The sequence below is a fragment of the Triplophysa rosa genome, linkage group LG14, assembly GCF_024868665.1.
Source record: "Triplophysa rosa linkage group LG14, Trosa_1v2, whole genome shotgun sequence".
Classification (NCBI taxonomy): domain Eukaryota; kingdom Metazoa; phylum Chordata; class Actinopteri; order Cypriniformes; family Nemacheilidae; genus Triplophysa; species Triplophysa rosa.
In genome coordinates, this window is record NC_079903.1 from 20,648,682 (window position 1) to 20,663,324 (window position 14,643).

General features: G+C 38.8%; 1 protein-coding gene across 2 annotated transcripts in view; it reads right to left on the minus strand.

Moving 5' to 3' along the window:
* The window catches only part of robo2 (roundabout, axon guidance receptor, homolog 2 (Drosophila)), a 363,309-nt gene that overhangs the window by 330,497 nt on the left and 18,169 nt on the right, over positions 1-14,643 (minus strand). Inside the window, exon 1 of one of the 2 annotated variants that reach the window (XM_057350407.1) lies at positions 9,025-9,046. The exons of the other annotated variant lie outside the window; for it this stretch is intronic. Within the exon in view, the coding sequence (XP_057206390.1) occupies positions 9,025-9,043 (19 nt within the window). The 5' untranslated portion in view covers positions 9,044-9,046. Of the gene's footprint in view, positions 1-9,024; positions 9,047-14,643 lie in introns of those variants that run through there. 2 annotated transcript variants of the gene reach the window in all.

A 14,643-nucleotide genomic window follows, 5' to 3' on the forward strand; every position in this document is an offset into this window, starting at 1 on the left:
AGGTAAGCAAAATTATGCCAACGGTAAACACGTAAATAATCCACTCACATCACAATGACAGTCTCCGAGATTAACTTCCACCAGCTTGAATCTTGAGAGGAACAAATGAATTATCTTGTGCCTCGCTCCTGTGAAATGACTCTGTTGTTGTGATTTTTTTGCTATGACAGTAGCAAAACAGTGTCGGTCTGTTCAACAGCTGCTTATTTGTGAGTGACGCTTGTTAGCAACAGTTCATATCGCATTTTGTGCGAATTCACACGCAAACATTTTAGCACAATCACAAATGTAGCAGAAAGGACGTCAAATAAGGAAATAACTATGTGGATATACAGTCATCCACCTGGCACCTAATGGTCCGCACCTGGCGCTACACCAGTTGAATTTCTCAACTGTTGGACAACACATCCAACGTCTGCCATAAACCTTCTGTTCACGTTATTTTCTAAAGTATGGTTGGAAATTGAATCTGTTTTATTTGCACCAGCATTTTCCAGCAGAGAAAAAAGAATCTAGCTACAAGGGGGAAAAAATAAGTTATAACATTAAACTTTTTGCGCAGTTATTGCCATGTTTCCATATTTCCAGGTATGCTGTAGTGTCATAATTTTGTCCAATGAATATGTTAATAGTTCAGAGTTTTGTCCATTCTGTACCATACCTGCAACATCACTTTTGGCCGATATTGTAGTTACATATATATTGTACATATACAGTATACATATGAGAAGTAAAATTGCGTTGTTTTAGACATAAAGGAAAAGTTCACACGAAGATAAACATTTTGTCATCATTTGCTCACCCTCCAGTTGTTACAAACCTGAAATATTTATTTTGTTGTGCTGAACACAAACAGAGCTAACTAAGCCGTTTTGGGTCACCATTGACTCCAATGGTAGTCTTTTGTGCTACCGTGAGAGTCAACGGTGACCCAAATGGCTTTGTTACATGTCTTTGTCACAAATAACATCAACAAAAGATGCTAAGGTTCATGATGTTTTATTCATGCTGCTGAATGCAGATAAAGCGTCGTTTCATTGTTGCTTTGTAACAATGAAAATTTAAACAAATTTGAAATAGATTTCTAAAAAAAAAGTTGACTGGGTGATGCACAACAACGTGTCTGAAAAAACTTCTCTAGAATAATGGCACAGAAAATAACAGTCTCTGCGAGTCTCTATATAAATTGAAACCTTTATTGATTTTAAGTTCTGTTGTTAATTGTTGATTTTTGCAAGAGTGGAAAAGCATTCAAGTGTTCAGATGCAGGCAGTGTGTGGGATTCAGGGACATAAATCACATCTTATCAGAGAAGACCTAATGACCAGCCAATAAAAGGCCATTAATGCACTGAATACACAGCTGCAGAATTGAGCTTCAGAAAAAAAAGCACATTTCTGCTTGGTAAACAAAAACTCCAATAAAACGTATGAGCTGAACTTTGGTGTACTGCAAAAACAAATACAAAAGACTTTTCTGTCTAAAAGTGAAGGGTGTGCAAACAAAAGTATGTTTTTTTACCATCACAGCGTGGCCTGGTGCCCTCAAGACAGCTATGTTATTTTAAACCACCAGCTATCCCTCATTTTTCTTTCTTTTGGTCTCTTGCGCTCTTCTCAACAGTCTGTGCCCCTCTCAAGACAGCTCAGATTTATCGCATGCACCCCTCACTGCCATTCTTCTCTCTTGTGCTCAACACGTGAGAGGATCGGTCCATGTCAGGAGACAAACAGTTAAGGGAGACAGTGGTCTGAGGTCGACATCCTTGCCTCCCCATGACCTGTTTTGCTTAACCTCTTGTTTCATATGCTTTGGGTTAGAACAGACAGCTAAGGGTCCCGTGACATGTGATTCGTGTCATTTTTGACACATTTTAGTCTTTCATATACATTTGTTTTTGTACCTGTGTTGTCTGACATTGCCACGGGTAACCTCTTGTCAGTACATGTGAAAGGCTACATCTGCATTTGAAAACACCTCAAATCAAGTGAAAATTCAGCTTTTCATAAAAAATGTTGAAAACCAGTGTATAACTTATAACTATAACTGTATATATACAGTATATAACTATAAGACACAGCATGCAGATGTCATTACTGGAAAAATGTATTCAGCCCGCATACTGTAACATTCACGACTAACAGTTGTGAGAACAAAACATATTGTTCTTCATTACAAAAATAAGGTTGAGCTTTAAATGCAGTAAACTTTGGTATTATATCATAAGACATTATGACTTAACATAAGATCTCAAGATATAGCCTGCCTACAAAAAGAGTGCTAGACTTCTTTTAAACTATACTTTCAGTGCACTTTTCATGTATTTTTCAAAAATGTACTGTACTTTGAGAACACAAGTTTACAGTTTTTATGAAAAGTACATAAAGTTTACTGTTACACTTAAATATTAAGTAGACTTTTAAGTCTTAAATCTTTTAAGTCTTAAATATTAAGTAGACTTAAGTATAAGTAGACTTTTATAAACTATAAAATGAGCCAATTTAGTTTCACATAGTCAAATAGTACTTTGCTTAAGTAAACTTAAAATTAACTTGAAGTATTGTTTTTGTAAGAAAAACCTATGCCTACTATTACAAAATAAGTTTACTTCAAGTTATTTTTATTAAGTATACTTAAGTTTAAATACATTTTTAAGAATACAATATATAGTATTGTTAAATGTATGTATGTACTATGTATGTACATTAAGTATAGTCTTGTCAATTTACTAGTAGTATACTTGTAAGTATATTATTTCAATACTGGGACTAAATTGGCCCACTTTTTTGCACTTATAAAAGTGTACTAATAACTATTTTACAACTATGTTTTTCATATGGGGACAACTACAAGTATAAAACCTGAGCGTTCACTAATTCAATACTGGTAGCACTAGATTTTTTTTACTTACACGTTCCTGTAAATAGTTTACAAATTATACATTATTTATATGATGTATTATATTTTTGCTCTATAAACTTGAACAAGTACGCATAAGACATGCAGTATGTAAAACTATGTGAATAGTATTTAAAAGGCTATTTAATTCAAGAGTTAAGAGTGAACAACCACAAATCAAGTACACTTACAATACTTAATTCTACTGAAGTATATCGCCACCATGAGAGGTATAGGCCAAATATACTTAGACTTTTCAGTCAGTATAAATCAAGTATACTTTTTAGTTTTAAAGTAGTATACTACCACATTTTATTTTTTTGGACATTTTAATGTACTTTTCTGCTAAAAACACATCTGGAGCCTCCCTTCCAGTTTGAAAATTAAAATTCAAGTGAAAAGACATTCATGAAAATGTATTCACGCTGGCAACCACATATTTATTTGTGGATCAACTCCACGCTGCCCGAAATGATGTTGAGTGCACATTCTGAAGCAGAAACTCAAAGCTTGAAAAGGTTTCATCTCACTTTAGCTCTGAGAGCTTGACAAGCAGTCAAGTTTAGTAAACAGTAGCGGGTTGGCCCCGCTTTTCTTTTCTTCCCTTAAGCTCACTGAAGCCTTGAGACGTGTGACTTCTCTGCTTGCTGTTTCCATAACACATTAAAGTCAGTCTTCCCATCCCTTCTGCACGACTTGCCCCAATCAATAGTTCACCGAAAATGCTATTTCCATCCGCGAGTCGCTCAGAGGGCCCTTCACCAGGCGGCCCGAGAAGCCACATATCACTCCGGCTCTCATACAGCAACAGATGAAAAATCGGAGCCTACTGTCAGCTGGCGATATTGACTACTGTTGAAAATGTGATCATTTTGTATTAAGGCGCCCCACAGCACCCTATTCTGTCAGCCTAGCCCGGGGATATAAATGCCTATACATTGCACTTAAGAAAAATATGAAGCCCCTGCTCATTTGCCACCATCCGACGCAGACGTGCAAACCACTCACTGCCTGCAAATGCCTTTCAAAGGAGGCTTATGATCCCTGGAATTAGATTATAGTCATTATTTAACAAGACGGCCTTTTTCTTTGCGCTCAAATCCAGCTTGTCGCCTTTTTAGCCTATTTATTACTAGCGGAGACATTGTTTTAATGAAGTGCTGGGTTTGGCATTTCAAATATCAATTTCTGCCAATTACGCTTATGGTGCTGAATGGGACCAGAAGACAGGAAGAGCTTTTTTTCTGATGGACTCTGAGTGCTCTCATAGGAGACATTGCTCGGGTAAGTCGTCTCGAGTAATCGGACCTTTAACTGCGCCACAGACGGGATGAGCCATCTGACTGACATGCTTCCATATGCTCAAACCAAAGCTCACTTTATTCTGACAGGGGTTCAAATATTCTTGGTAGGGTTGCACAATATAAAAATCAATTTATAAAATATTAAATTCATACCATATTATATTTACTGTATTAATTATATTTCAGAACTGAAAATTATAACCGACATTCATGTTTCAGGTTCTTTATGGTTTTTGATCATCTTCCACACGAACAGTCACTAACATTCGCATGCCAGTCTCTCTGCTATCTGCATTGACCTAAAACTGTCTATACATAACTTTTGGAACGCAAACTATTGCAATTTCCATACGCAACGTGCACATTAGCAATATTTGGATAATTTTGCGCAGCCCTAGTTCATAGTCACTGTTTTTCTCTTTGCATGCGAGTTATACATCACAAAACTTTGCATTCCCCCAAAAAGCAAAACTGCATAACTAAACAGTTAGGTTTCTGCGTAAATCTTTTGGAAAAATCCAATAAATAAAAAAACACGGGGATATTCAAGAAGCAAACTTTAAAAATATTTTTTTCAACCAGGGTGCCATGCAGCGTCTTATTCCAAATGTGCCTCTTGATGTGAAGGCTTACCTATTTAAAATAACATAAAACAAGCATTAACTATAATATAATATAAAAATCATATGAAATATGGTATGGTATTCACTTTATAATAATAACATTTATAATTTAAAAGAACTGGATATGAAGAGTTAATTTGCAAAAACAGTTTTTATTGTCAAAAATCATGTTATTACTGTGTTTCATTGTGTTCGTTTGTTGTTGTTGTTGTTACTTAATCAAAACAACCCAGCTGCAGTTTGATTGATATTATTTGGAATGCACAATAAAAGCACATGATTTTTGAAAATAAAAAGAGTTATCTGTTTGTGCAAATGAACTCTTCATATTTCTCAATACTTTCTCGATATCGTTTATTTTTTAATTTTATTGGGGGGAAACTGTAAGTGAGTGGAAGAGCCTTCAAATATTGTTGTGGATACCCACAGTAAATGTTGCTCATCCAGTGATATGCAACTATAGAAACCATGCATTAGCTCAACATACAGGCAGATTTCTAGAGATGCAGACCAATGTGGACCATTATCATGACAACATGCAGCACATTCCCATCATTACTGCTCACGGTTCAAACCCACACATCCCCTACCCAAAACCCCATTCTCTGCCATCACTGGTGGCTCTTGTGGTGATTAGTTATGAGATAAGAATTCCTGTTGCAAATTCAATAACTCCAAAAGCTTTCCACAATACCTTCACACACTTTCAGCATGCTCACGGCTAGCGTCCACTCTCAGGCAATAAAGAGAATTTTTGGGAGGAGGCAGACGGGACCACGAGAACAGGTGACACACATCATGATGGGGTATATTGTGTTTGTTTTCCGCTGGGTCTGGACTGCATGAGGCACATGAAAAGGTTGGTTTAATAAACAACTCAAATGAATAATAAATGGACAGCTGACAATATTTGCAATAACAGTTTCATAAAAGATGCATTTATGAAAAATAAATGGCCCGGCTGATCTCCGCTTCCTGAGATTGCATTATTACATTTTTTAAGGTTTCTCGGGATGATTTGGTCTAAAGGCAATTTTGGACGGTTGTTTGAGTTTTTGCAACGTGAGGGGAATGTTAGAAAACAAAAATATTCTCTGTTCAAAAGAGAAGATTGTTCAGGGTGGTAAAAGATCAAAAAGGCCACGCCAAAGTCAGTCGGTCATATTTATTTACATAGAGCAACAATTGTTAGCCAAGTGTTGTACATAAGGGCAATAAAAAGGGTCCCTCCTGCATTGAGGGATTTATTTTGCCTCTTATATCATCTGTACATCATCAAGTACACCTAAAATTATATTTCTCATCAACAAACACTTTTTCCACAATGACTTGATGTAGAATAAATGAAAAATAATGTATCAAAATAATAATGCATAGAAAAATATATAACAAACAAGAAGACATGGTAAAACCAGAAATAATTATTTTAGTAGTTCACGTGGCATGCGACCCCCTTCCAGTATACAAGGGCATGAAAGCACCAGTATGTTTGTGCGCTAACGTGCGAAAGAGAGTTTATGTGCAAAGCCTCGAGAGCAACAGAGTATATCAAGCTAAAGGCTATTTCACCCGGACCTTTTCAAAGGGTCAACACAGCCATCACGGTTCCACTCGCACACACACAGTCTCAGTTTTCCATCGTGCTACACAGGTGTCACAACACACCTCCATTCTCAATTTTCTCCACACAGTCGACAGGTGAGAACGGCACTCCAATCTGCTATAAATCAGCCACTGGAGGTGAATTAAACTCAACAGAGTAAGTGAAAAAATGTCCAGTGGCTTTCAGACGCCAAGACGCTGAGGTGTCCGCTAAAGCGATACCCCACGACAGTGTTTCCAAGAGTGACTGAAACGTAATGAACTCTGTTCAGCTGGATGGGATTCGTAAGGGTTCAAATAGGAAGTGATGCTCACAATAGGGGTTTCATAGCTGTTAGTAAGTAAATCAGTACTTCATTTAGTAGACCTATTTGTTCGTGAGGCAAAACGTACTAGGTGGCGTTTTTGCTATATAACGATACATTCACAATTCAATACAAAACGCGATACCGAGATCACAATAGTATCACAATATTTTTAACAAAGTTAAAAAATGAAACTAATCAATTTATTTAGATAAATGCTTCCAATAACATTTTTGTTTGTCAGGCCTTTGCACATAAGTTATAAACATTTGTAATAAAATAAAAATAAAATAAAGGAAAGCTAAACCTCTAAAAGAGAAGTACTCTTTTAGGGGCAGTACTAGCACAAACAAAAAATAAAAATGTTCACTGTAAAAAATATTTGCTGCATTTTAGGTCAAATAAACTTGGCTTTACAAGTCATTTCATCTTTTTTACTGTAAATTACTATAAAAACGTATTTTTACATTAAATCAACTCAATTTTAAGTTACATAAAATATTAAGTTGAAATTACTTGTAAAGCCAAGTTGATTGTGCTTTTTTTAATAATAAAGAGTACAGAAAAAGTAAAAAAGTCATAATTTTATATTAAAATCAAATAGGTTTTATTTTTATAACAAAAATAAAATCTATAATAAAATTACATATGTTGACACATGTCGCATGTTGGCAGCTCAACCAATACGATTAAATAGATATTGTTAAAAACAGCCTACTGTTTTCAACAATATTGTAATTCTTTGTATTGTGAAAATTGTGCTACAATATTTTGTTACACCCCTAGTTGTTTCATAGGATGTTTTATCTTAACCAATGAGAAATTTCACGTTTGATCTAGGCAATGTTAAATAGTTTTTAATAAACAATATACAATAACAAAGTTAACAGAATGTGCCATTTCAATCACAATGAATTTCTGCGCGCATGATGGTAGGGTTTTCACCATTAATAGCTGCACGAAAGAAAGAAGTACTATACACACAGACTGTGTGTGTGTGTGTGTGTGCGTGTGTGTGTGTGTGTGTGTGTGTGTGCGTGCGTGCGTGCGTGCGTGCGCGCGTGTGTGTGTGTGTGTGCGTGTGTGTGTGTGCATGTGTGACCGTTCAATAACATCAGCATGTGCTAAGTGGCTCCCCCAAAGAAAGGCTAATTAAACTATCATTGTCAAGTCTTCCCCTTGAGCCCTGCGTCTACCATCCCGTCGACTTTGTCGCGCCAGTCATCTTGGTCTCCATCACACAGCATCTCTCCAGGCACCGGATTCGAAGAGAGGCTTTACCCATAAACCCCTGCTCCGTCCCTCTGCCCATCCCCACGAAAGAAGGAAAGGCACCAGACATCAAAGCAGGACGCCCTGAGAGTGTTTGACTAAGAGAGCCGGCTTCACAGTAATTTACCGTTTGGTTTCACAGACGCAGCGATATCAGCTCTGATGGGGGCTGTGAATTGTGAAACGCTCAAAGACAAAGACATGTTACAAGCGGATGAAAAATGTGCCGGCCATAAACTTTAAACAGATGCTGTGTAGGCACTTTGGAAGACAACTTTGAATTAATCTTCGTCTAAGTCTGCAGGTTAGCTCGGTGAATGTAAGGGCTTACAGTAGGTTTAGCATTGAAAATATTTCTGGATATCTATTACAGAAGGGAGTGACAGTGGCGCCCCCAGGATTTTTTTTATGGGGTGGCACAAAGGGACCAGTACAAATCTTAGGGTGGCACATTCAAAAAATGTATTATGCCTGAATCTAATGGTTAAGAGTTTTGACATTGACATTAATACTACTGGGAACATGTAACGTTTTTACTAGTATTATGATTAATAAATATTACTACTATTATTCTAATATAAAAATAAAAATAAAATTATTTAAAAATCTCATTCTGGTTGGGGAGGCCAATGGGGGACCAGTGACTTTTTGGGGGGCCCTCGTCCCCCTGTCCCCCCTTGGGGACGCCACTGGGGAGTGATAAGAAAAACCCAGGACAAAGGCATATTATAAGTGACCAGGACCAAACTGATCCATTGGAATCCATACTGCATAAAAGTCCAATGGCACGTCAACGTCCTACAAAGAATTTTCATGTCAATCAATTCATCCGTTAGTCTCAAATACACCAAAAATCACGTCACGGATGAAAACACAATCCTATAGCTTCAGGAAGCGAGGATTAGTCATTGTCACTAAAGCTTTCCTGTCAACTCACATGCTTAGCCGAGCGCATGATATATCCGAAACATTTGTCAACCAGCACACTATGACAGACGTATGTTTTACATGCAATCTTACCAAGCATCCAACAACACATTTGGATGGCTTGTCTGATGGAAAAACAGCCCAAGCCCCAGTGAAAGGTCTGCTGTAGGCATGCGGGAGTGGAATTTAATGGAAGCTCCAGAGCGAATGGGCTGAGCTTTTGCCACACCCTGTCTTGTGCCGGTGGCGGCTTGGAAGACCCTGCTGAAGATAGAGAAGAGAGAAAATGAGAGGAAAGAGAGAAGCAGAGGGAGAGGTGTGGTGCACTGAAGGAACGGCTCGGCTCAGGATGAATGTTTCCCATCATGCAGCTCAATCACCCACCCAATGATTCATTTCGCAGACACTTGGGTAATTATAGGAGTCAGCGAGAGAGAGAGAGAGAGAGAGAGAGGGGGGAAGTGCAAGAAACAAGAGCTTCGTACCAATTCACGGGGTCCCTACACAGTGTTTACTGCAGGGGGTGTCTGCAGAAGTTCACTTCCCGTGACAAAATCTGGTTCCCTGCAAAGTCGTCATATTGTGGAATAAGGGTTTTACCAATTAAATATCTGCAAATTTATAAAAATGCTAGAAAATATGTGTAAATACATAGACATCTTCAATGTTATATTAAATAAATCAATACAATCAAAAATAAAATAATATGATAAAAAATGTATTTTGATACTACAGTATATTATACATAATATAATTTTTTAATTTTTTATATTAATTTTTTAATATTGTTTCTTTAATATGATATATAATACAGTATTTTGTTTTGATTTTGATATATATTGTATACATAATATATAATACATAATATTTTTAAATGTTTATTTTATATTAATAATCCATACACAATGGAATATATTAAACAAATAAATAAATATAAATATAAAATAATACTACAACAAAAAATATTAAATACATATGATATATATATATATATATATACAGTATATATATATATATGTGTGTGTGTATATATACGTATATATATGATTAATATTAAATTATGTCTCCAAATGCATTATATAATACATACAAAATGTTTGTAAAATGTGTGACCAGCACAATAAAGATTACAGAATGAGTATGTAAACATCATATGCATATACACACATACATTCTTGCTATGTAGTGACATACTGATGAACACTAGTTCCCTATCCCGTTGTCAATGCCTTTAGGACTAAAGATACACATGCTAAAGTACTTGCATGTATCACCAAACACCCTTTAAAATCCACTTGGCAGTGCACTGTCTGAGAACTGGAACGCACCCAAAGAGTTTGAAAGGAAGGAGAGAAAGACAACAGCTTGAATGAGTGATAGTGGATAAGAAGTGACTTACTTAAGTAGAGAAAGAGAGAGAGTGTGTGCGTGTGTGCGTGCGTGTGTGTGTGTGCGCGCGTGTTTGTGTGAAGGAGAGGAAGAAAGGACACTGGGTAGCACAGATGTTCAGAAGACGACAACATGTTGAACGACGTGCTTGGCGAATTCAGACAAACAATGATTCGTTTTTTTAATAACGCTTCCGGATTACCTTGTTGTGGTCATTTGGATGATGCAAAGCACTATTTTCCTCGTCATGTTCACTTCAGCGTGCGGTGAGAGTGAGTGTTAAATCTACATAAAAATAATTGCAGCAAAAGTGAAGACAGAAAATTGACAGATGACGAAGGGCAGATGAGAAGACAAAAGAAGGGAGGGGGTAGAAGGAGTGTGTTTGACTGGACAGTGTGGTTTGATGCTTGAGCTGCATTGCATACTGAGACTAATCCAAGTGTCAAAGCTCCCCCTGTTGGTCAGAAGTATAATTCACTCACTTTCTTGAGCACTACAGTAACATCTCTATTTATAGAAATGTAACATGCAAGCAGACTGAACAGGCAGCATTGCCTGAATATTGACAAAAATACAGTAAAAGTTGGGAATGTTGCTTTACAAACATAAGCAAAGACGAGTTTACCCATAGTCTGAGACTACGATGACAGAGAATAATTACATTGTTTTTTTTCCCCTAAAAAGTGCCGCAGGCCGGGCGCAGCATTGTGCACGAGCGTGGCATAAAAAGCCGCTATTGATTTTGTCAAACAGGCAAAATATTCATGTTGCATGGGTGCGGGGCTTGTTAAATCGTAGCAGATAGAATGGGCTGACTAATTCAGTTCAGTGGACTGTTTAGTCATTGATTGTACTGCCACCGAGAAAACAAGAAAGCTATTAAGACAAAGACGGCCATTCACCGCCCCACAGACAGCATAGCAGCCTCACCATCCACAAGCGTCGTCTGTATTTGATTTACCAGCCGAGGACGACGGGGCTATTTTTCCAACACTGTGCTCCTAAAACAGACCATAGCTCAATAGAAAAGAATTACAAATGTTAAAGTTTACAAATTAAGAATGCATTTGGATACATATAAACACTGGATAGGTAGATGGATGGTAGCTGGGTTGGTAGGTAGGTCGGTGGATGGATGGATGGACGAATGGATGGATGGTAGGTAGGTAGGTAGGTCGGTGGATGGATGGATGGATGGTAGGTAGGTCGGTCAATGGATGGATGGATGGATGGATGGATGGATGGATGGATGGATGGATGGATGGATGGATGGATGGATGGATGGATGGATGGACGGACGGACGGACGGATGGTAGGTAGGTAGGTAGGTAAGTCGGTCGGTGGATGGATGGATGGATGGATGGATGGATGGATGGATGGATGGATGGATGGATGGATGGATGGATGGATGGATGGATGGATGGATGGATGGATGGATGGATGGATGGATGGATGGATGGATGGATGGATGGATGGATGGATGGATGGATGGATGGATGGATGGATGATGATGATGGATGGATGGATGGATGGATGGATGGATGGATGGATGTATGGATGGATGGATGGTGGATGGATGGATGGATGGATGGATAGATAGATAGATAGATAGATAGATAGATAGATAGATAGATAGATAGATAGATAGATAGATAGATAGATAGATAGATAGATAGATAGATAGATAGATAGATAGATAGATAGATAGATAGATAGATGATGGATGATGATGGATGGATGGATGGATACGGACGGACGGACGGACGGACGAGACGGACGACGACGACGGCGACAGATGGATGGAGGGATGGATGGATGGATGGATGGATGGATGGATGGATGGATGGATGGATGGATGGATGGATGGATGGATGGATGGATGGATGGATGGATGGATGGATGGATGGATGGATGGATGGATGGATGGATGGATGGATGGATGGATGGATGGATGGATGGATGGATGGATGGATGGATGGATGGATGGATGGATGGATGGATGGTGCGGATGGAGGTGAGGATAGGTGATGTGATGGATGGATGGATCGATAGGATGGATGGGATGGATGGATGGACAGACGGATGGACGGAAGGAAGGATGGATGGATCGACATATGGATGGACGGATGGATGGATGGGTGGAGGGAGGGATCGACATATGGATGGATGGATGGATGGAGGGAGGGAGGGAGGGATGAAGTGATGGATGGATGGATCGACGGATGGAGGGATGGAGGGATGGATGGATGGATGGATGGATGGAGGGAGGGAGGGAGGGAGGGAGGGAGGGAGGGAGGGAGGGAGGGAGGGAGGGAGGGAGGGAGGGAGGGATGGAGGGAGGTAGTGAGTGAGTGTGTGACTGAGGGAGGGAGGGAGGGAGGGAGATAGATAGATCTCTCCTTTATGTTATATACATCTATATTTGTATGACTCTGGGCACTTTGAGCATAAGCATGAAGCTTTGTTAGATATTTCCAAGGCCGCAGTGAGCAGGTGCAGGGCCATTGTGCCGCTTATCGCTCATCTTGTGCAATTTATCACCCATTCCTGTGCTGGAGAACACATTCAATAATGTGTCGGAAAGATTAATCCATCAAAACATACAGAAACACACACAAGAACAAGTAAATTTATGCACGCACCTCTACACAGCAGTTTCAGCTGTAAAAAAAGACTCATTGTAGATGTTTCGATTAATTTAATTAGCACTTAAGCTTTCAGAAATGAAAGCTTTCATCAACAGAGGTGGCTACAGGGTTGCTGAAGGTCTGTGAAAATCAGCGTGTTTTCCGTTCCGGAGGGCCACAGCTGGCCGGTGAACTAGGAGAGCGGTAAATTGAGCTTAACTTAATCTCTAACTTTACAGACACATTGCTCCCATGAGCATAGCTGGGACTGAGCACTAGAGCAGATGCACCCAATACAATTGCATTTTAATCTGATCAAGCGCACGACACAACTGCCCCCGTTCCAAGGTAGCCAATAGAACGCGTCGGTCTGAAGCTATTACTTTTTATGTGCTCGGGTTATTTAGCACGACTGCATTGCTAAACATCGCAACTGGCCTGTAATTGAGTTGCCGTATATTTGTCGATACATTTGCATATATACGGTTATGTGTAGGTATAAGAAATGAGTATCGGATTTTCCAAAAACGAGCACCCGTCGACGTGCTCGGCCTCTACAAACGGAAGAAAACGAAGTCTGGGCGCATTAATAACATGTCATAAATTCTGCCGCGCATTCCCCGGGCCTGTGAAAGCTACGGGCAGACGCTGATCGGTTGCTCTCGCTGACGCCTGCGAGGGGCTCGGATCACCCTGGGGCTCATGGCTGGGCAGAACGGCAAACAAGCTGGTAGATTTATGAGACGTGTGTACGTACTGATAGATGAGGTAAAAATGCAAGCTTCAGGGCAGCGGCGTAGCAAAACACAGAAGCGTGACGACAACAGAAACAAGCATTTCTAAATCAAGGCGTTTTTGGAGCGAAAGCACAGGTGTGCTGAAGCTTAATGGACGCTGGGTCCTGTTTTTGCAACAGAAGAGAGAACAAAGTGTAACTTTATGAAAAAGTAGAAATATGGGTAGTGTTAAAAAAAGAGTACTTAAAAAGATAGTTCACCCCAAAAAGTAATTATTTATTAACCTTGATGTCATCCAAAACTGTATATGACTCTTTCTTCTGTGGAACACAAAAAATATTTTGAGAAATATCTCAATGGTTTTGTGTCCATACAATGGAAGTCAATGGGGGACAGTGTTGTTTGGTTACCAACGTTCTTCTAAATATCTTCTTTTCTGTTTTGCTGATGAAAGAAAATCATACAGGTTTGGAAAGACATGCGGGCGACTAAATGATGATAGAAATGTTATTTTTGGGTGAACAATCCCTTTAAAACCCAATGGGAATTTAAGCTACAGTTGGCTAATAAATGTATTCATTTAAGGTGTAGTGTAAGTATCTAATCTATACTTACTTTCTAGTTTTTATAGCTCTGCTAGTACAGCTTGGCACTCACATCAAGGTCACTGTTTTCTCGCAACAGACAATCTGACACAATACCTGCTTCTGCCAAATGTAAAAACGCAATGTAAATGTATTTTCCCAGAATATCACACGATGAGACTTAACCTTCTGAAAAAGGATTTGCTTTTCACCAAACTTGGACAAGATTAAATAAAGTTCAATCTAAAAGTTCTTTCCTCAATAAAAGGCAAAGTCAGAGGACCTTATCATCAATGTACAGAGACCTTATAACAAACAGAATCAAAATTCTCTTTTAAATTACATTTCTGCATTTTCCAGACGCCTTTATCC